General features: G+C 43.3%; 1 protein-coding gene across 5 annotated transcripts in view; it reads left to right on the forward strand.

The window, feature by feature from the left end:
* Positions 1-5787: 5787 nt before the first annotated feature.
* The window catches only part of STK11 (serine/threonine kinase 11), a 189654-nt gene continuing 172171 nt past the window's right edge, over positions 5788-23270 (forward strand). For 2 of the 5 annotated variants that reach the window (XM_021009115.2, XM_021009114.2), the window contains exon 1: positions 5789-7790. In XM_021009115.2, coding sequence (XP_020864774.1) covers positions 7501-7790 — 290 coding nt within the window. In that variant the 5' untranslated portion in view covers positions 5789-7500. Of the gene's footprint in view, positions 7791-23270 lie in introns of all 5 variants that reach the window. The other 3 variants (XM_021009110.2, XM_021009112.2, XM_021009111.2) reach the window with 3 other exon arrangements.

Consider the following 23270-nt stretch of genomic DNA (forward strand, 5'->3'; position numbering starts at 1 on the left):
TCCAGGTGGGTGTTCCTGCCTTCATGAAATCTTCCAAGATTCCACCAGTGGAAGTCCCCGTCTTTCTTCAAATTTCCTTAGAACATTTTGTTCTCATGGTTTTACTCATCTTATCCTTTTCAGATGCAGGTCATCATTGATGGACAAGGAATACAGCCTAGAACTGAACAGAAGAAATAGTAATGTGTTAGCTTACCTCTGGGAAGTGACCCAGCACTCTGGGGCTGTCAATTACCGTAAGCTTCTTTCTCTCTCACATCTTTTAAAAACAAAACAAATAAAACCAAAACATCAGAATTCTCCTGATGACACTAGAGGGCTGTGAACTATGGGAACCCCAGACTTCTGGAGCGCCGACATTGTAGGTCCCTGGAAATGCCACTGAGAGGTGCACAGCGGGGAGGTGTGGGGGGAATGGGGGTAGGGTGACTAGCCTGTTGTGTTTTAGCTACGAGGAACTGCACGGAAGGGATTAATGGGTGTCGTAAGAGGAAGGTATGACTGGAAAAAGAGGTAAGTTAGTCACACATCAATCAACAGCAAGAAAACAACATTTACTAAGTGCCTACTATATGCCAGGCACAACACGAAGGGGAACAAAGACAAAAGTAAAATGAACTGAACCTCAGGGGTTTAAGCCCACATATGTGAGAAAGCGGGGCACGAATTTAAGTATGTGCAGAATAAATACAAAGGCACATAATGTAGTTCTGAAGGCAGTTAGGTAGTGCAGTAGATAGAACCCTGGACTTGGAGTCTAGAAGACCTGAGTTCAAGAGTGGCTTTAGACACTTATTAGCCGTGTGACCTTGGGCAAATCACTTCACAGCTATTTGCCTCTGTAAAATGAACTGGAAAAGGAATTGGCAAACCTCTCTAGTATCTCTGCCAAGAAGACCCCAATGGGGTCACAAAGAGTTGGATCTGACTGAGCAATAATAGCACCTACCTCCTAGGGCTGTGGTGAAGATTAAATGAAATAATTATTGTTTTGGAAGGAAGGCGAATAGTAGCTTTGGGGCTGGGGGATACAGTGAGGACAGGCTTCCTGTAGCAGGCAAAGCTCCAGCTGTGTTTTGAAGGAAACTAGAGAGTCTAAGAGGCACAGGTAAGAAGGCGGAACGATCCAGGCATTGAGGACAGCTGATGCAAACCCCCAGAGACAGCAGACAGCAAATCATTTGTAGGCCAGTAAGGCTAGACCAGGGGTGGGGAACCCTCAGGCACGAGGCCACATGTGGTCCTCTAGGTCCTCAAGTGCAGCCTTTTGACTGAATCCAAACTTCAGAGAACAAATCTCCTTAATAGAAGGATTTGTTCTGTAAACTTGGACTTAGTCAAAAGGCTGCACCCAAGGACCTCAAAGGCCACACGTGGCCTCAAGGACATAGGTTCCTCACCCCTGGGCTGGATCACAGAGTAAGTGGAAGGGAGGGACATGCAATAAGGCTGGGAAGGTAGGGTGGGGCCAGCCTATAAAGAGCTTTAAATGCCAAACAGGATACATAGTTTATTGTTCAGTCATTTTTCTGTCATGTCCAGTAACTCTTCTTGATCCCATTTGGGGTTTTCTTGGCATAGATACTGGAATGGTTTGCCATTTCCTTCTCCGCTCATTTTATAGATGAGGAAACTGAGGTAAAGAGGGTTAGGTGACTTGCCCAGGGTCACACAGCTAGTAAGTGTCTGAGGCCACATTTGAACTCAGGAGGATGAGTCTTTCTGACTCCAGGCCAGGCACTCTGCGCACTATGGCGCCACTTAGCTGCCCACATAGTTTATATTTGACCCTCGAAATAATAAGGAACTTTTGGAGTTTATTGGTAGTAGGGAGGGGATGTCCTTGTCAGAGTTACTACAGCTTAGGAAAACCACTTCAGCAGCTGTGTGGAAGACAGATTCCAGCTGGGCAGATTGGAGGCAGGGAGGCCAATTAGGAAGTGATTACAGCAGTGTATGGCAGAGGTGATGAGGAGGGCCTGAATTAGGGTAGTGGCTGTGTTACCAGAGAGAAGGGAGAGATGGGAGAGATGTTGGGGAGATAGGATGGTGCGGCAACTGATCAGACACATGGGGTAAGGGGTTGGGGAGGAGGCAAGGCGGACACCACGGCTGGGAATCTGAGTGACTGTCAGGGTGGTGGTGGCCTTGACGGTAATAGGGAAGTGCAGGAGAAAGGTGAGATTTGGGGAAAGATGGTGATGATGAGCTAGGTGGCAGCCTTTGAGGACCTCCTGGTCCTGCATTCAAATCTGGTCTCAAACACTTGCCAGCTGTGTGACCCTGGGCAGGTCACTTAACCCCATTGCCTTACCGAAAAAAAGATGATGACTATGACAACAATGACGAGGATGACAATGATGACAGGTGATATTTATATAGCTTTGCATATATTATCTCATTTTATCCTCACAACACCTTGTGAGGGAGGTGTTATTATTTCTGTTTTACACTGAGGAAACTGAGACGGAGGGAGATTAAGTGATTTGCCCAGGATCATACAAGTATCAAGAAGTTCTGTGATTTTTTGTTTGTTGGTTTGTTTGGCAAGGAAGTTGGGGTTAAGTGACTCACCCAGGGTCTTATAGCTAGTAAGTGTTATGCGTCTGAAGTTGGATTTGAACTCAGATCCTCCTGACTCCAGGGCCGGTGGTCTGTCCACTGCGTCACTTAGCTGCCCTAAGAAGGTCTGCTTTGTATGTGCTGAGTTTAAGATGTTTATAGGACACCCAATTTGAAAAATCAACAAGGCAATTTGTGATTTGGAATTGGAATGATTTTAGAGAGAGTAGGGATGGATGTATAGATCCGGGAGTCATCCCCATGGGAGTTGATGAGGTTACCAGGTGAGAAGGTATAAAGAGAAAAGGGGTCTGGACAGGGCATTGGGGGATACCCACAGCTCGTAGGCGTGACAAGGATGATGAATCAACAAAAGAAACTAAGAAGGAGCAGTCAGACAAGCAGGAGGTGAAAGATGAACTGTGTCATTGAAACACAGACCGGAGAGAGTGTATGGAAGGAGAGGGTGGTCGACAGTGTCAAAAGTTAGAGACAGGTAAAGAAGGATGAAGATGGAGAAGAGGTCATCAGAAGTGGCAATTAAGAGAACACTGGTGATTTGGGGGACAGCAGTTTCAAATGAGTGAAATCAACAAGCATTTATTAAACTGTCATGGGATAACGGAGACCAGTAGATGGTACAGTGGATAGAGTCCCTGGCCTGAAGTCAGCAAGACTCATCTTCCAGAGTTCAAATCTGGCCTCAGAGACTTCACCTGGTCAAGTCACTTCACTCTGTTTGCCTCAGTTTCCTCATCTGTAAAATGAGCTGGAAAAGGAATTGGCAAACCTCTCTAGTATCTCTGCCAAGAAGACCCCCAATGGGGTCATAGAGAGTTAGATCTGACTGATCAACAATAACAAATCATGGGATACACAATGGACAGCCTTTTCTATCAGTCCATATAGTATTTATGAAGAAGCTGCTATGTGACAGGCACTGTGTTAAACTTTGGGAAGACAAAGAAAGACAAAAGACAGTCCCTGCTCTCAGGGAGCTTACAGTCCAATGCAGGGGACAACATAAAAACAACTCCATACAAACAACATCCCAATAGGATAATTTGTATTTAATCAACAGAGGGAAGAGCTGGCATTCTTGTATATAATGAGATATTAACTGGAATGTGAAAGAAGACAGGGAAGCAAGCAGATGGAGATGAGGAGGGGAGAGTATTCCAGGCATTGGGGGATAGTCAGTAAAAATGCCTGGAGTCTGGAGATGCAGTGAGTGTCTTATTCCAGTGAAAGCAAGGAGGCTGGTGTTCTTAGATATCAGAGTATGTGGAGGGGCATTAAAGTATAAGAAAACTGGAAAGGTAGAAAGCGGTCAGAGTGTAAAGGGCTTTGAATGCCAGACAGAGGATTTTATATTTGATCCTGGAGGCGACAGGGAGCCACTAAAGCTTATTGAATGGGGCAGAGTGACATGGTTAGATCGGCACTTTATTTTTTATTTTTTTTTCTGGTGAGGCAACTGAGGTGAAGTGACTTGCCTAGGGTCACACAGCTAGTAAGCTTCAATTGATGGGCATCCCTCAGTTTCCAATTCTTTGCCACCACAAAAAGAGCTGCTATAAATATTTTTGTACATAGAGGTCCTTTTCCTTTTTCTTTGATCTCTTTGGGATGCAGACCTAGTAGTGGTATTTTGGGGTCAAACAGCCCATCTGAACATTTCTGTATCAGCCGGCAGCTCCCTTTGACAAAGGTAGGATTGTCTTCCTGCCAATTCCTTTTGTCACCTTCACAGAGCCTGTTAAGACAAATCGATGGGATGCAGGAAGAAAATCTCAGAATTCAGATGAGCAGCCTAGCTGTTTACAGCCCTAATCCTGCTGCTGTTCTCTGAGTCTTCCTAAATCTGTGCACAACACAGTACTAGGGACTATAATACAGTAAACATCGTTTAGGTACCTGCTTTGGGCCAGGCACTGGGAATGCAAATAAAACAATCCCTGCCCTCAAGGTGCTTACAATCGAATGGGCAGAAGACACACAAAAGGAAGCCGAAAAGGAAGAGACAATAGCTGAGGGAACCCAGCTGGGCATGGCGATGGGTGGCACGGTCAACACCTAGCAGTGTAGCTGGTGGGAAGCGAAGAGCTGGCGGGGCTTCGGGGCCCTCTTTAAACCGAAGCTCAGCTGGGCTCGCTCCTCCCCAGGTGAACAGCTGAGTGCTCCATTCCTGGCTCTCCCTGTCCCCCACTGCGATACAAGTGCTAACTCCTTACGGCCCGTTGGCGCTACTGTCTCCCAACCCCCATAAACAACAAAAGAGGCTTACAACCGTCCTAGTAGGATTTATCCCAAGGCAAGCCCAGAACCGCAGGCACCGGCCTGGGAGCATCAGTGCAGCCAGTGGGTTGAGGCTTAAGCTGCTGAGCAGGGAGCTTTCTCCACTTCAGTGCCACCCCCATTCCCACAGAAGGCGGTGGTACAATAAAAGAAAGCTGGATGAGGAAGTATGGGGACCTGGGTTCAGATCCCAGCGAGGCTACTGATTAGCGATGTGACCTTGCGCGTGTCATTTTATCTCTTCTGGATTTCAGCTCCTCATCTGTTTAATTCGGGGCTGGACTGGTCTGCCCTAAGGTTTATGATGTTTGCTGTTCATCTAATTATAGGCCAGTCGATTAGCCTTTCTGGGTTTAAAAAGAGGTTGTGAGAAGTAGCGTAGGGGTGAGTGGGTGTAAAGAGCACGGATTTGGAATCAGAGGACTTAAGTTCATGCCCTAGCTCTGCTAATGACTTCCCTTCCCCTCTCTGGGCCTCAGTTTCCCCATCTGTAAAATAAGAAGCTTAGACAAAATCGTCTCTAGGACAGTGCACTACTGGCTGTGTGAACTGCTTTTTAGCTACCTGCCCTATGAGCTGGGCTTTCTGGCCACGCCCCCAATTCCACTTAACTTCCCCCTCCCCCTCCCTCTTTGGAGTGTCCATCCCGGATCCTCCCCCTCCGTGGGCCGCTCCCCGCCCTCTCCTCAGAATGGGTCCCTCCCCCGACCAATCAGAGATCGCGCTCCACCCTCTAGGGCGGGTCCCTTCGAGAACCAATCCCTGCTTCGGACCCTGCTCCGGTCCAAACCGTCCAATCGCCCTGGGCAGCAGGGTGGGGGGCCCCTCGGCGCCAGCCAACGGCCGCTCACGCCGGCGGCCGGGCGCGCGCGGGGGGCGGGGCGTACGGCGGCGGCGGCAGCAGCGGCGGCGGCGCCAAGGAGGGCCGGGGGGAGGGAGGTAAACAAGATGGCGGCGGCGTGTCGGGTGCGGAAGGGGGAGGCGGCCGCCCGGAGCGCTCTGAAGTGAGGCTGGGACGCCGGGGGAACCGAGCCCGGGCGCCGGCTGCTCCCTCCTGCCTCCTTCGCTGTCTGCGTGCGCAGCGGGCCCGGTGCCGACTGGGCCGCGTTGGATGGGCCCGGGGCCGCCCGGCCTCCTCAGAGCTGCCCCGCGCGGGGCCCGGCTGTGGGGGAGCGGCGGCGGCGGCGGCCTGTGGTGTGGGACCCGCCCTCACCGAACCCGGTCCGGAGAGGCAGCCGAGCCCCGGCCCGGCCCGGTCCCGGGCTGCCCGGGACTCGGAGGGTTGGGGGGAGGGGGCGGCTCGCCCAGGGGCCCCGGGGCCTCAGCCCCTTCCCCCCAGCCCCCCGCCCGTTACCTTCGGAGGGAGCGAGGGAACAGCGGCGACCCCCGCAGCCCCGGCCGCCGGGAGCCTTCCCGGGACGTGCAGAGGGGAACTGGCAAGGGACAGCGCTTGGAGATCTCGAGAGCAAAGGGAAGGGAAGGTGGGGGGGGCGTGAGAACCCTCCTTTTAAGTTTACTTCTTCCCCTCCCCAGCCCCGCGCCCCCAACTTGTTCTTTGTTTCTATTTTTAAAAGGGTCAGTAGGTCGCCTTTAGCACCCCTGCTTTTGTAGGGGTTTAGTTTGTCCTCTCTCCTTATCCATTTTTTTCCCTTTGGGAGGAGTGGGATACTCCTCTTTACCTGTCACTTTTTCGGGGAGGGGACCGAGAAAACTGGGGATTGGGTTAGTTTGTTGCCATCCAGTTCCTCCCGGGTGTATTTATTAAAGGGAGGGATTTCCCCTGGAGCCGGGTGGGTGGGAAGGAAAACTTCTCTGATCTCTTTCCAGGAGCTCTTTGGTGGAGGCTCCCCAGGATCAGTGTCTTCACATTGACCTTTGGGGGCTGGCAGTAGGGGAGGGAAACGGTGGGAGAAATTGGAAGACTCTGGGTGAAGGGATGCCCCCTGTGAAACCTTGATAAGTGTTGAGGGCTTTGAACTTTTGGCAGATATAGGAGAGGAGCCTGTGTGTTTGTGTGTGTGTGAGTGTGTTGTGGGGGTGGAGGGAGTGGGACAAGAGATTGATATTCAGTAGAGGAAACTCAAGCAATCAAATTTCCACCATCACTTTATTTTTAAAGGGGGTCAAGTTTGAGTTTCAAGGTGCAAAAATCCTGTGAGCTCGTTCTGACTGCTGATACCAGTTTGCATTTGGGAGCCATGACACAGTGGTAATGGAAAGTCCTGAAAAGACTTCACTTTCCTTCTGTATTTGTCCAAGGGTCTAAAGTCCTAGAGAATGACCTAGCACTTAAGAACCCAACCTGGGCCTTTTTAGGGCCAGCAGTGAGTGAGGAGACCTGGCTGAGCCAAAGCAGTGAGACCGGGTCAAAAACAAGCCAGGTGCCTCAGCAAAAGTTTTTGATGGGTTTTTGTTCTTTATTTTTTGCTTGAGAGCCAGGCACTTGGGGTGCATTAGACCCTTTTCAGGGACTATTGAATTAACGTTAGTACAATCTTTGGAAGAGTTGGGGTTTTTTTTCCTCTTCTTTTTTGTTTTTGTTTTGTTTTGAGAAGAAAAGTTGGGAAAACCAAGAACTCAAGATTGGATGAAGAGATCCTGGTGTGTCTAAGAAAACCTGGTTAAAGAGTTTAATCCAGGATGGATTTGGCAGAACCACAGCAGTTGGGCATGTTTACAGAAAGTGAACTGATGTCTGTGGGCATGGACACATTTATCCACCGAATAGACTCCACGGAAGTCATCTACCAGCCAAGACGGAAAAGAGCCAAACTCATTGGCAAATACCTGATGGGGGATTTGCTGGGAGAAGGATCCTATGGGAAAGTGAAGGAGATGCTGGACTCTGAAACCCTGTGCCGAAGAGCTGTGAAAATCCTCAAAAAGAAAAAGTTGCGAAGGATCCCCAATGGGGAGGCGAATGTTAAAAAGTAAGTACAATCTTGTTTGCTCTGGATCTCAACTTTTAAAAACTTCGAGCTGGCAAGTAAATGAGTGTCACATTCTAAAGAAAATGTTAGAAACCTGCCTGTTCACTGACGTCAACTCACTGGGTGTTAAACTGGTGAATGTAATATTAGCAAAATACGTATCAATAACCCAAACCTGTAAATCGTTAACACCCTCTTCCATACTCATTTCTGTTTGCTTTATCATAGAACTACTTGCTCTGTTTTCATGTGTCTGTCTACTTGATGTAAGTTTGCATTTCCACAGAATGTCCTGCTAAGCCACCAGTAGATATTTTGCATGACATGCTGCCAGTTACTGGGGCCAAGCAAGATTTGATTTGTTTATCCTGTTCAGAGGGGTTCCTGCTGTTGCCAAAATGAATTATTTGCACCAGCTTTATCAGTCAGCAGGAAGGAAAACTTAGACCTTCCTAACTTGCCTATGATGTAACATAAGAAACATCAGTGACTGCAGATTCATGACCCCTGATGAGTTCTGTCTAGTGAGGGAGGTTGCCTGGAGTAAGAATTGTTCTGAATTGGAAGTCAGAAGACTTAGGTTGTGGTTCTTCTGGCTCTGAGGTGCACAGTGGGGAAGTGACCTTGGGCAAGTCATGGCCCTATTCTGGGCCTGTTTTCCCCGTAAAATGAAAGGGTTGAACTGGGTTAGTTCTTAGGCCCCTTTCCTCTCTGACATTGTGAACTGCTGATTTCTAATGGTTTTATATTTTGCTGCCTCTGCTGTTTTTGTACTTCTTTCTGGAGATGACTTTGTGAGCCCGGTGTCCATTTAGCTCTAAGGGTACCTTCTAACCTTAAAGTGGATGGGTAGGGTTAGTTATAGTAGGATGTCAGAATCAGTTAAGGGAATTGGCTGGGTTGAGTTGAGTTCATTATAAAAGTAAACTACTCATTAATACAAAATAACCATTCATGTCCTCTTACCTACCCCATCTCATTCTTTGTTTGGGCATCTTTAGCACTCTCCCCTTTGCAGTGAGATTTGACACCAAAGAAGGGAAGGTAGACTTAGGTTATGCCTTCTTAATGGAAACTTGTTTTGAAAACAGAAAATATCTTCTCATTAGAAAGTGTCATAAATGAATCTCTGTAGCTCTTTGGGGACAGCATAGGAGTGGAAGGTAGGACTAGGGTGGGGTGATGTCCGTGGTGTATAGAGCAAGATTGGTGTAGTGGTAGGAGCACTGAATGAGGACTTGGGAGACTTGAATTCTGGTTCTGACCCTTCTACAGACTAGTAATGCGACCTTGACTGAGTTTCCCTGATCTGGGCTTCAGTTTCCTAACCTATAAAAGGAGGGTGTGGATTAGATAATTTCCAGCAGCCCTTACAGCTCTTAGCCTATGATATGACACATGACGGGACGCACTGTGTAGCTTGTTTGTGTATTCATTTCCCTATATTTTGCCTAGGAAGGGTGCTCTGAAACTCTGCTTAATGCCGTATCATTTTCTCTTTGGTCTGTTTTTTACTTTGCTCTCTTTTACTTTGGGTTAGGCGGAATGGGGCCGGAGTCTGTATTCAGGCTCATGCCACTACTCACAAGTTCATTCACTTTCATTTTAGCTTCTTGTGTCACTAACGTGAGCCGTAAGCTTAGACACATGGCTTGCTGTGATTTGGGCACCTCACCGCTGCTAAATAGACAGTGTTTCCATTGGGCAGTGTCACACGTTAATCCTTTGCCTAACCAGATCGTTTAGGTTTAAAACTTAATCGCTTCTGTAATTTAATGATTCCTTGATGAGATTCTTAAATGTCTTAATGCTTTTGGGAATTAGGTGGACACAGTGGTTTTTGAAAGAACTGGAGAGGCAGTGGGATGTAGCAGAGAGAACACTGATGCTGGGAGTTAGGAGATTGAGCTTTAAGTCCTAGCCTTGCCATTCATTGTAGAGTTTCTGATTTGGAAGGGACCTCGGTGCTCTTCAGCCTGAATGGTTTCCATCACCCCCATCCTCGACAAAGGGACTTTGTTGGTTTTACCATTGACATTTGACAGATGTTTACTGAGTACTTACAGGTAGGCTGGTATAGAGGAGACAACCCCTGGACCTTGTGACCAGAAGAGTTGGGTTAGAGTACCAGCTTAGCCAGGCACTGTAGTTGTGTGCCTTTGGGTAGATAACCTTTATGAATCTCAATTTGCTCACTTAAAATGGAAATAACCCTTGCCCTGTCTGTCTCATAGGGTTGTAAAGATATATATGAAAACTCTGTCTAAATATGAGCTAATATTACTCTGGTTTGGTATTATAGTAGATAGTTATCCCCATTGTCCTTGGGACTGCCCAGCCCAATTAGAAGCCTTATAGCCTTCCTTTTAAAGTTACATGGTTAGCATTGAGATTCTTCCTGATAATAAACTTTTAAGGTCTGTTAACTTGTTGACTGGGTTCCTGAGATGTCAACGAGCCTTTGGGGCTGCGTACTGCTCTCGTGGCCTTGGAGAGTTCAGTGTCACCTCTGTGCCCTGAGGAGGCCTTGGAGGAGGTCTTGAGTGGGAAAGAAATTGGGTGTGATTTGTTAAGCCATGAGTTTCTGGGTTACCACAGAAGTACCTTTTACTGACTTTGAAAGCTCTTCTTCAGTGAAGAAAAGGGAGCTGGTTAGGAGCTACTGTGGAGTGTAGCTTTATATTTAGAGATCTCAGTTACATCTTTGTGAATGTTTTCCTTTCAGAAACACTACTCAAGACAATAGCCATTTTATGGTCTACACAGGATACAGGTGTGGAGTTAAGTATGATTTCTGAACTTTGTGGTCCTGTTCAACAACCACTACCTTTACTAAAGAGCTGGCTGATGCTGATGAATGTAGCACCACTGGTGGAGAGAGATTGTTTTGGAATCGTAGCACCTGCGTTGCAGCCATAGGAGGCAGCTAGGTGCCTCAGGGATAGAGAGCTGGGCCTGGAGTCAGGAAGACCTGAGTTCAGATTCAGCCTCAGATACTTACTAGCTGTGTGTGGTGCTGGGTAAGTTACTTAACCTTAATCCACTGTTGAAGGAAATGACAAGCTTCAGTGTCTTTGCCAAGGAAACCCCATGTCCCTGGGGTCATGAAGAGTCAGACATGAACAAGAACAGCAGCAGCAAAATCCAAACTGCAACCTCGGAGCAGGCACGGAATCTCTCTGATGAGCTTCCTCGCCTGATAGATGAGGTTATTGGACTAGATAACCTTGAAGGTCCTGATTAGCTTGAGATTCGAGATCCTGTAATCTTCCACCAATGTCATAGCATTTCAGAGCTGAAAAAGGTTGTACGACATTCTGGGGTGGGAGTTAAGAGACCTAGGTTCCATTCCTAACTAGGTCACAGTGCCACTGGTTATCTGTTGACCTTGGGTATATCAGCCTCTTCTCGGCTTCTTCATCTCTCAAATGAGGGCACTGAGCTAGATGGTGGCTAAGTCTCTTCCACTTCTTTGTCCTAGAACACATATTGTCCGACTTCTTCGTTTTAAAGGTGAGGAGACTGAGACCCCTAACAGGAAAATAACTTGTCTTAGCTAACATAGAGCAGCAGAGCCTGGGTTAGGGAACCGAGAACTCCTGACTCCCATCCAGTGCTCTTTCTATTACACTATATTGCTTCTCAGTTCCTCAGGGGACTAAATGCATAGCGTTGTACTATGCATTCAGTTTCACAAACCCGGTTCCTGGGTGTCGTTGAATTTTCCCTAACCTTTAGCCTGTGCCATCTTCATAGTGTCTGATTAAGAGCCCTAAATTTGTTATAAATATTAGAAACTGCCACCTCCTTTCTCTAACCAGCTGCTTGGCAGGCTATGACTCATGCCCTCAGATCTCAATCCCCTTGTTGCCACACCCAACTGATGCTCTGAAGGAATCTACTACTGACAATGATTTTTTTCTTTGGGCCATATTGAGAATGCACTGGTTTTATTTTTTTAAACCAGTGTCTATGACTTGATGTAAAATTTAGAGTTGAAGTCCCAGTTGTAGGTAACAGCGTTTTATACTTCAGAGGGTCTTGTGATTTCATTGGCTTGGGTACTTAATTCGCACCTTAGACGGTTTCCGTGAGTTGCTGTGGCTGAAGAAACTGGTGGCAGGTCTGAGGTTGAGCTTCTCTGCAATTGCTGGGCTGGGTTGTTGGATGACAGTTTATTGCTGAACTGATACTGGATGCCTTTGGGGCTGCGTACTGCTCTCGTGGCCTTAGAGAGTTCAGTGTCACCTCTGTGCCCTGAGGAGGTCTTGAGTGGGGAAAGAAATTGGGTGTGATTCGTTAAGCCATGAGTTTCAGGGTGAACTTGTTCTTTGAGTTTGTCTAGCATGAACCAGCTGCAAGGAGAAAAGATCCTTTGTCTCTTCAGAAGCTTAATAAACTAAACACTAATAGTCTCTCTTTTAATTAAGTGTCAGGGACCTTTGGTGTAAGCCTCAAGAGTATTGTGCTGTACTTAAAAGTGTTCAGCATTTCTGTTTTACTTGAATATTTTGTCTTTAAAATACTTCAAAAATTGTGTTTTTTGAAAAAGGTAATATAGGAGTTAACTTTATTTAGCTAATCAAGAAACCCCTGTTGACAAAATTTAGCTGTTCACAAGTTCTCTTTCTTGCTGAGTAATTTGCTCCTCTGAAGCTGGCAGTGGCTTCCTGAGTAAGTGTGGTGTTAAATTCATTATCAGATTTTTAGGAGTCTTTATTTGGCTGAACGTGGAAAAGTTGTAGAGGTTTGGGCTTCCTATTCTTTTTTGTGTGAAGCCAGGTACTGTATTTGGATTGATTGTTGAATGCCTGGATTTGGATGTTAAATAGTCAGGATTTCAATGCAAGTTGAAAACAAGGGCCTGGGACTTTGTCAGCTGTGGTTTTTTCGAGGTGAGGTATATAAAGTTCAGGCTGTTATTTGAGAATGTTACTCTTCTTTCCCTCTGGATGAGATCAGTATTGGAAAAATTTTGCTTTGAGAATATGAGCAGAATGTGGTGGGTTTGAATCCCTTCTGATATTAACCTGTTGCTGCCTTAAGAGTCTGGCTAGACAAGGGTCCTGGATATCTCTGGTTATTTCACTGTTTGTCTTGTCACTGCATTTGGCAGAAAGGAGGAATGATTTTGAAATAAAGATGTGACCTTAATGGACAGTGTGAGCTGGAGGAACACAGAGAGGTGATTCATTAGTTTGTTCCAACACTTTAAAATTGGAAAAATTATTCTTCTAAGTAAACTGGAACAAGAATTCAAGTGTTTGCCACACTGTGTATGCTAAGCTTTGAGAGAGGGCTTCTCTTGAGGTGTAAGAGAGAAAGAAGAATGGGAAGGAGAAGCTGCCCTTAGAAGAAATGTTTGAGGGAAAAGTACCAGGGACTTTGAATAACAGAAAGAGAAAAATTAATGTGATTCAGAGATAGTTAAAGTCAGGTAGTTGGGACAAGAAAGGTCCAGAAATTCTCTCTAGGGTCCTGCTGTTCTGGTTCCTCTCCTTCCCCCCCAGTCATGTTATAGATGAGGAAACAGGTTAGGTGACTTTTCCAAGGTTCCATAGCTCCTTAGTGGCAGGATCAGGCTTTAGTCAGTTAATAATCTAGACAGGAGTGATCAGAAAACTGTAGGGGAAAAGTAGAAATCTTCAATATGGGGAGAGGGTCCTGTAGTAGAATAGAGTGACTTTCTCCCTATCATTTGCTCTTTCCCCTTGTGACTTAGCACTGTGAGTTACCTCCTAATAAACTCTTTGCTCTTTTTTTTTTTTTTGGACGGGAGGAGGGTTGTATTTTTTTTTTTAATGAACATAGCTATCAACAAACATGAACATTTCAGTAACAAAAAAAAAAAACCCCAAAATGGTTTATGAAACTTGAACTTCTGTTATGTACAGGTTTTTAAAACTATATTAAATTTAACAGTGGTAACAAAATTGTTCTGATTGTGTTCCATTCTGAATTTTTTCTTTCATGTATTTTTAAAGTGTTTTATTGTTGCCCTTTTCTTTTTTCTTTTTTTTTTTCCATGTCTTTCGCTACCATCCAGTTCTCACCAATAGATGCCTTCCCTCATTACGAATATAATCGAGTAAAATGAATCAGCCCTTTACTCTTGCATTGCATAGTCCTGACTGTCAGTGAATCTTGTGGTTTTCGGAAATAAGGTGCAGATAAACTGCTTACAGCTACTGATCAGGTTATAATATATAGACTGTGCAGTAGCAAGTTGGCGTTGCTGTAAGTGCTCTTGACTGACAGCCTCCCACTTCTGCTTTCCTTTTCCCTCCCCCAGGTCCTTAGACTTGAGTTATTTTAGGCAAGAGTTTGAGACATTCAGGCTGCATCTGTCTTCTAGCACCTGGCACAATACTTTAAGCACTTGGGTACTTAAAAATTTGGGCAAATGATTAGTTGATTTTTTTTTTTTTGCTGTACTCAGTTACATAGGTTCTGCCTATAGCTTCCTAACCACCTGGTTGTTGGATGTAGTCCTGGCTGTCAAACTAGTTCACTCTGTGATTTAAGATGGGTCATTTTTTCTTCATCAGGGCTGTTTCCTTGTTTGTAAAAAGGTGGAAGGTTTGAGGGGGAAATTGTAGTCTAGGGAAGGAAATAAGCATTTAAAAAATGCCAACTAGGTGCCAGGCACTGTGGTAAGCACTTTACAAATATTACTTCATTTGATCATTGATATAGAGGACTTCTAAGATCACTTTTGGCTCTAAGATCTTATGTTTCTAAGTTTTCGGCGGTTGGAGAATGCAAGGCCAGGAGGTGATAAAAGCAGTCTAGTATCAGTCTTGCAGACTGCCTACTATTCATGGGCTATGATTTGTTCTCAGACATATAAGATAGAATTTCCCTCAGGGCAATGTCATCGAGTCTTATCCTAAATTTTTTCAAGTTTTTTCTGATTTAGTTTGTCCAACTATTACCCATTCTTTTGCAAAGCACGAACAACTTTTATGCCCCTAATTGTCTGGCTTTTTTTGGTTAGTCGGCAAATGATTCCATGGTCAACCAAACGGGCATTCTACTCTTTTCTGAGATTCAGAAGCAGCCAAAGTGAATCTTGTCATTACCAATGTCCAGAGAAGAAATGAAATAGGCAAGAAGTCTAATTTAGGTATTCAGTGTGTAGTAAATCTGTTCAGACTTGGTGTTGCTCAGCCTCCCCCTTCTATCAAGCTTTACATGTCGACTCTAAGTACTGTTTCCTCCAATTGAAGAATCGCTTCCTGTACTTCTGCATGATCCAGATGGCCTGAGTCCTCAGCCCTGGGCTTTCTCTTCATAGATGTTTATTGATTTTCTTCTTCTCTAATAAACCAAAAAAGCCACATGTAGTTAATCATTACTAGGCCAATCTTAGTATAGAAAATGTCGTTATATAAAAAAGGGAAGGGTATTAGGAGCTTAACTTTGAGGGAAGAGTTGGGTGCTTTTCTCTTGTATTTAGATGAATTCTTTTGGAAAAAAAAACTCTAAAAGTTGGCCATTATTGTATTCCTGATAGTGAATTTGTTCAGTCAGTCGTTCTGTAATGTATTTATATATTTGTTGTACCTCTTCTGCTGGATTGTAAGCTCTGAGAGGAAGGGTCTAGGGCTTATGCAGCTGGGGAGATATGGCACATAAACAAATATACAATAATCTATGGTTACCAGTAATACCTCTGAAATAGCTAGAGTGCACAATTGAAAATGATAGCTGGAGAAGTACAGAGAACTATTTGAAGTTAGAATCAATCAATCAGTCAGTAAACATTAAGTGTCTTCTATGTGTCAGGCAATGTGCTAAGTGCTGGGGATTAAAAAAAAGAGGCAAAGACAGACCCTACCCTCAACGAGTTTACAATCTTATAGAGATGACATGCAAACAAATATATACAAAGTAAGCTGTATATGGGATAAATAGGAGATATAATTAATAGAGGGAAGGCATTGGAATTAGGAGGGATAAGGGAATACTTCCTGTAGAAGATGGGGTTTTAGTTGGAACTTAAAAGGAAGTAAGGAAGGAGGGAGGGCATTCCAGGCATGAGAACAGCTAGAGAAAATGGCCTGGTGCCAAGAGATGTTCATGGAGCAGCCAGGAGGCCAGTGTCACTTCATCAGAGAATGAGTAGTATAGAAGAGTGAGGTGTAAGAAGACTGGAAAGGGGGCTAGGTTATAAAGGACTTTGAAGGCTGAACAAAACATTTTGTATTTAATCCTGGAGACAATAGGGAGTCAGTGGAGTTTATTGAGTTAGGGGTGACATGATCAGACCTGCGCTTTAAGAAAATTACTTTAGTGACTGAATAGGGGTTGGACTGGAGTGGGGAGAGACTTGAGGCCTGCAGACCCACCTGCAACCTATTGCAATAGTCTAGGCCTGAGATGATAAGAGGCTGCACTAGAGGGGTAACAGGGTCAGAGGAGAGAAGTGGGGGTATTGGAGAGATGTTACAAAGGCGAAATTGACAGTCTTTGGCAATAGCTTGGACATGGAGGGTGAGACAAATAGTGAGGAGTCCAGGATGACTCCTAGGTTGTGAGCCTGAGGGCCTGGGATGATAGTTTTGCCCTTTAGGGCAAATAGAGCAGTAATAGGGAAAAGTGTGAGGTGGGGAAGTTGAGGGAAAGATAGTAATTTCTGTTTGGGACATAGTAAGTTGAAGATGTCTACTGGACATCTAGTTTGAGATGTCTGAAAGGCTGTTGAAAATGCAAGATTGGAGATTAGTGAGAGTTTGGGACAGGATAGGTAGATTTGAAAATTATCAGCATAGAGCTGATAATCAAATTAGAGAAAGGAAAGATCATTTACAGCTGAGGTGGGGAATCACAGAAGGTGGCCTTTGAACTAGCTCTTAAAGGATGAGTAGGGTTTCAAAAGCATCAAGCATTTATTAAACATCTCTAATGTGCTAGGCAGTAGAGATACAGAGATGCAAAGTAGATAGTCCCTGCCCTCAAGGAACTAATATTCTACTGTGGGGGTATACAAAATATATAATAAATATGAGATAATTTATGGGGTGGGGAGAGGCACTGGCTGCTGAGAGAGGAGAATCAGGAGTGTTTTCATACAGAAGGTGGTACTTAAACAGAGCTTTGAAGGAAGCTAGGTATTTAAAATGTTTTTCTCATTGATATCTTTTGATTTTACATAATCTTCATTTCCAAATATATTTTCTACTAATCTGCCCATAGAGCCATCACTTATCACAAAGAATAAAATAGAGGGAGAACAAAGCTGTTTAGCAGAACTAACATTGTTTGTACACACTGTTTCACCTCTTTAGTCTCCCACCTCCGCAAAGAGAGGAAGGAGGTGCATTCTTATATCTGTTCTTGGGGCTAAGTTTGATCATTATACTTATTGTTTCTTATGGCACAGTAGTAGTCTGTTATATTACTGAACCCCAGTTTGCTTAGGCATTCCTGAGTTGTCAGGCATCTGTTCTGTTTCTAGTTCTTCACAGCTACAAAAAAGTGTTATTCTTAAGTATTTTGGACTCTTCTGTCTAGTTTTGACCTCCTTGGTGTGTATGCTTATCAGTGAGTCAAACGGTATTACAATGGTAGTATGATTCCAGATTGAAGTTAAATGGCCCAAATTGTAGAGGTCATGCGTTCCAGGCGTGAGAGACAGCCTGTGCAAAGGCATGGAGATGGGAAAATGGAATGTGTGAGGAACAAGAAGAAGGCTAGTTTGGTTGTGCCATAGAATTGTGAAGATGAGTAATATGTAAGAAGCTGAAAAATGTAAGTTGGAACCATGGCTTTAAATGCCAAGCAGAAGAGATTGTGTCTGACCTTAGAGGTAAGAGGGTACTACTGGCATTTATTGATTATGGCTAACATTTATATATTGTTTTGAGGTTTTCAAAGTACTTTACAAATATTCTCTCATTTTATCCTCACAACAGCCCTGTGAGGTAGGTACTATTATTATCCTCATTTTTTTTTTGAGGCAATTGGGGTTAAGTGACTTGCCCAGGGTCACACAGCTAGTACGTGTCAAGTGTTTGGTCTGAGGCTGGATTTGAACTCAGTTCCTCCTGACTTCAGGGCCGGTGCTCTATCTATCCATTGCACCATCTAGCTGTGCCCCTATTATCCTCATTTTTACAGATGATGAAACTGAGGCAGGCAAGTGAAATACCCCAGGTCATAAAGCTAAATAAGTGTCTGAGGCTAGATTTGAATTCAGGTCCTCCTGACTTTGGGTCTGGAGCTCTGTCTACTTCACCACTTAGTTGCCTGTAGTTTATTCAGTCGTTCAACAAGCAGGGAAGTGACATGGTCAGACTTGTGCTGTGTATAAGGTGAGAGAAGACCTTTCCAAGCAAAGGGATATTGAGTAATTCAGCATTTCCACAAACTTTGATTAAACATCCCTTGTGGGCAGAGTACTACACTAGTTACTCAAGGAGATAAGGAGCCAGGTAGGGCCTATTCCTTGTCCTCAAGGTGTTTATAGTTTAGTAGAAGGAAGTGCAGGAGGAGACCAGTACGATAATGGATAATGACACAGATAACTAGGCTACACTAATTCTTGACTCATGGCATTTTCACTGGTCTAGTAGCTTTGAATGTCAGGCAACTTTCTTTAGTGAGGAGCTAGCCACTGATGATTTTTTGATTAGAGGCATGGCATGTGTCTTAGGAAGATCATTTAAAATTTTTACCTGTTTAAGTGAATGTTTTATTGATGCTTTTTAACATCAGTATGCCTCCCCAGTGATTAACACCCCCACCCCAGAGCCTCCTTTAGAACCCTCTCCTGTAACAAAGAAGGATGATTCATTGGATCATATATTTAGAGCTAGAAGGGACATCAGAGAACATTTAGCCCAACCTCCATGTTTTACAGGTGAAGAAATGGGTTCAGAACAGTGAGGGAACTTTCTCCAAGTCACCCAAATAGTAAGTGGAAATAAGTGGAACTGGGTTTGAACCCAGTTTTATGATGCTAGATTTTAGTAGTCCTTCTTTCTACGGCACTACACCTCCTCACTTAGAAAAGTAAAACAAACCAACATGTTTCCTGGGTGTGACAGTATATGTCATTCTGTACCTGTAGTCTGCCACCTCTCTTCAGAGAGGAGGGATTGATATTTCTCTATCAGTACTATGAAGTCTAGATGAGGATTAGAGTTCTTTTGCTTTCTTTTTACTCTATGGTCATCCTAACATTGTTTAATCTTTCTTGATTGTTTGCTCTTTAAAATTTTGCATCATTTTATAAAAGTCTCTTATGTTTCTTTTTATTCCTTCTAATTGTCCACTTTAATTACTTTATAGTATTCCATTAATGCATCTTTATTTAAAAAAAAATTCACAGAGCAACCATGAACAATGGATATCTCTTTAGTTATTCATCTTCCCTTTTTTCTGTAAGATGTTTTGTAGTTGTATTTATATATAAATCCTGACTGTGTCTTTGTAGGTTAACTCCCAGATATTTTATACATTTTGTACTTATTTTAAATGAAATTTCTTTGTCTCCATCTGCTGGATTCTAGTAGTAATATAAAGAAGGGCTGATGAATTTTATGAGTTAATTTCACATCTTTCTATTTTACTGAAGTTACTCTTTTGATTAATTTTTGCTTGAAAACATGGAATTCTTTAAACCGTATCATCTGTAAACAATAATTCTGCTTTGCATATGCTAGGATTTCTAGGAGTATATTAAGTAATAGCAATTTAACTCTGATCTTATTGGAAAAGCTTATAGCATAGTTCGATTAGAAGTAATGCTAACTCTTTGTTTTAGATAGTTTACCAGAGTAAGCAAAGGTTTATGCCTATGCTTTTTAGTGTTTAGTTGGTTTTTTGTTTTTTTTTTTTAAAACATAAGTGAGTGCTGTGTCAATTTGGACTTTCTCTGCATCTTTTGATATTGTGATTTTGGTATTAATAGGATCTCTTATGCTGATAGTTTTCGCGTAGGCAGGTTTGTTCTGGTAGCTGTGTAGTGGATGGATTAGTGAGGGGATAGACTGGAATTAGGGAAAACAATTTAGGAAGCTCTTGCAATAGGCCTATTGAGAGGTGAAATTGACAGTAGCTGTATGAGAAGGGGATGGAAGTGAGCTGTTAATGGAGGTGGAACTATCATCACTAGGAAGCCAATTGGCTGTGTGGGATGAGAGGGAAGGAAGAGTAAAGTATGACTGAAATCGTGGACCTGAGTGGGATGATGGCAGTGCACATAAAAAAATAAATTTGGAGGAGGAGTCTGTTTAGGAGAAGAGATAATGAATTATATTTTGGACATACTGAATTTAAAATACTGATAAGATGCCCAAATAGATAAAGTAAGTGATATAGAAATGACTAGAATGTTAGTTCTTTGAGGACAAGGAATAGTTTCACTTTTTATTTGTATCTCCTGTGCTTAGGAGAATGAATGCATAAGAAATGCCTTTGGTGATAGGATTAGAGTTTGTAAGAGGTTTTTCATCTATATACGTAGATTTGGGAATCATCTCTGCAGATATGATAATTAAATTGGATGGCCTCTGCTATTTCGGAAGGATAATTAATACACTGGATAACAGGATCCAAAAAGATCTTGACAGATTAGAGCATGGGGCCTAATCTAACAAAATGAAATTCAATAGGCATAAGTGTAAAATCTTGCACTTGGGTGCCAAAAAAATCCACTTTACAGATAATAAGAAAGGAGAGATGTAGTTAAATAATGGTTTGCCTGAAAAAGATCTGGGGATTTTACTGAACTGCAAGTTCAAAATGCACCTGTAGTGTGCTGTGGAAACCAAGAAAGCTTAGGCTTCATTAAAAGAAGTATAGTGCCCCAGACTAGGAAGCTGATAGTCATACTGTACACATCTGGGTTGTTGCGTTCACTTCTGGATGCCTCCGTTTAAGTAAAATATTGATAAACTGCAGTGTCTACAGGAGGCCAGCCAGGATGGTGAAGGGCTTTTTGTCTGTGTCACATGACTGTTGGTTGAAGGAATTGAGGATGTTTACATTGGAAAAGGGATGCTTAAAGTTATGTGATAACTGTGGGAGGGGAGATTAGTCTGTTTGGCTCCCAAGGGTAGAACCAGTTACAATTGGTAAATGTTTCAAAGAAGCAAATTTAAGTTTGAAATCAGGGAAAACCTTCCTAAAAATCAGACCTATCCTAAAGTGGAATGGGCTTTCTCAAGAAGTGGTGGATTCCTCATCTTTGAAGATGTACAAGCAGGACTGGTTATGATAATTACCTCTTGTCATTCCATTTTCCCCCTATACCTTACTCCTCCTAAACCTATTCTTCATTCTCACCATGACCTCCAATCACACTACCACTCAGTACTTCTCCAAGTCATAACCCCTCTTTTGGTGTCTCTTCCTTCTCTTCTCAGTCTTGACCATACTGTAGTTGACCAGTTCTACTCCACATGATCTTCTGTTCTCAAAACTCCTTTGTCTTTTCTGCATTCATGTTTTAGCAAACCTCAACACTGGGTTACTCACACCATTTGCTTCTTCTGCTCCTTCTCGTGGGATGCTGGATAGAGCCCAAGAAAATCACATCAAGATGACTGGGTCCACTTCAGATTTGTTGTTTAACCTCAGCTGGGCCCACAGTGCAGCAGAATAATCCTTTTACTCTTCCTTCTCTTCATAGACTGTTCCAGACCTTTTCTTCTTACCTCCTTAGCTGTGAACTTCTTTACCCTTTCTCCAGCTCTCAAGACCCCTTCACATCACTCCTCCTTTTCTTTAGTCTCTGGAGAGGTGACCGTTTTCACCAAGGCCAGCCCCTAACCATGTATTTGTGAGCTCATCTCCTGTCTTCCTTCTCCAACCAATTGTCCTGTCCCACAGTCATTTCCCTCTGTTTTTTTCTTCATCGTTCTCTATTCTGGCTCCTTTCCTAGGCCTGCAAATATATCTGTTTATTCCATTCTGAAAAAACCCTTATAACTCCATCACCCCTTCAAGCTGTTGTCCTGTCTGTCCTCCTTTTTACAGCCAAACTCCTTGAAAAAGTTGTCTGTACCCATTGCCTCTATTTACTTTATTATTTCTCATTTCTTAACCCTTTGTTCGATAACTCAACTGAAATTGCTTTCTCTAAAGGTACCAGATAACTCTTAATTGCCAAGTCTAATGGATGCTTCTCAGTCTTAATCCTTCATGATCCTTACAGCATTTGACACAGTTAACCATCCTCTCTTCCTAGATATTTCCTTCTTTCTGAGTCTTGGGACATTGCCCTCTTTTGGAATTGCTCCTACCTGTCTGATTACTCTTATTTATTTTCCTTTGTTGGAGCATCATCTATGACATGCTCCTTGACTGTGAGTATTAACTAAGACTCCATCTTAGACTTTATCCTCTTCTCTCTATACGCTCTCTTAATGACCTTTCATCAGCTTCCATGGGTTCAGTTATTATTTCTTTTCTTTTTTTTGCATTTTTTTCCCTCAGTTATTATTTCTATGCTGCTGAGTCCCATAGTTATATATCTGGTATTAGTTTCTTTCTCTCAAGGTCCTCAGGCACATCTCCAACAGTCTATTGGATATTTCAAACTGGATGTCCTGTAGGCATCTAAAGTTTAACCTATTCAAGACAGAATTCGTTATTTTTCCTTCCTAATTATACCCCTCTTCTGAATTTCCTTATTTCTCTCCAGTGTTCACAACCTAGTTGTTATACTTAATGCATCAATCTCCTTCACCCCACAGAGCCAGTCAGTTAAATCATATCTTGTCCTTTGTATCTTCACAATATCTCTTGTGGCTTTTTTTTTCTAGTCACAGAGCTACCACCTGCTAAAGGCCTTCTTTCACTTAGACTATTGTAATGGCTTCTTAATTTGCCTCTTTCCATCAAGTCTTTCCCTTCTCCAGTTCGTCCTACATAGAGTTGCCAAAATGATTTTCCTGAAGTTCAGGTCTGATCCTATCACTCTCTTATTCGGTAAACTCCAGTGGCTCCCTATTGTCTTTAAGCTCAAATATAATTGACTCTGGCCTTTAAAACTATTTACAACCTGGCCTGGAATACCTTCCCATCTTTATTACCCATTACTTCCCTTTCTGTGTTCTGTGGTCCAGCCAGACCTCCTTACTATTCCTCACATGTGACACTTCATGTCTGATCTCCTTGCCTTGGCACAAACTGTACTCCATACCTGCAATCTACTCCTTCCTCACTTCTGCCTTTTGACATACCATTTCCTTCAGAACTCTGCCTTCTACACGAAGGCTTTCTTTATCTCTCAGCTGTTAGTGCCCTCTTGTCCCCCAATTTTACCTGTATTTATTTTATATATACCTATTTGCATACATGTTCTTTCCTGATAGAATGAAAGCTCTTTGAGTGCAGGAAAAATTTCATTTTTCTCTATCGTCAGTGCCCAGAACAGTGCTTGACTAGTAATAGGGACTTAATTAATGTTTATTGATTGGAGTTGTGGGGTTTGAGTTCTGCTTTGTCTCAAGAAGAAGAAATAGGACC

This window comes from Phascolarctos cinereus, unplaced genomic scaffold, assembly GCF_003287225.1.
Source record: "Phascolarctos cinereus isolate Bilbo 61053 unplaced genomic scaffold, phaCin_HiC Scaffold_4;HRSCAF=312, whole genome shotgun sequence".
NCBI classification, from domain to species: Eukaryota; Metazoa; Chordata; class Mammalia; order Diprotodontia; family Phascolarctidae; genus Phascolarctos; species Phascolarctos cinereus.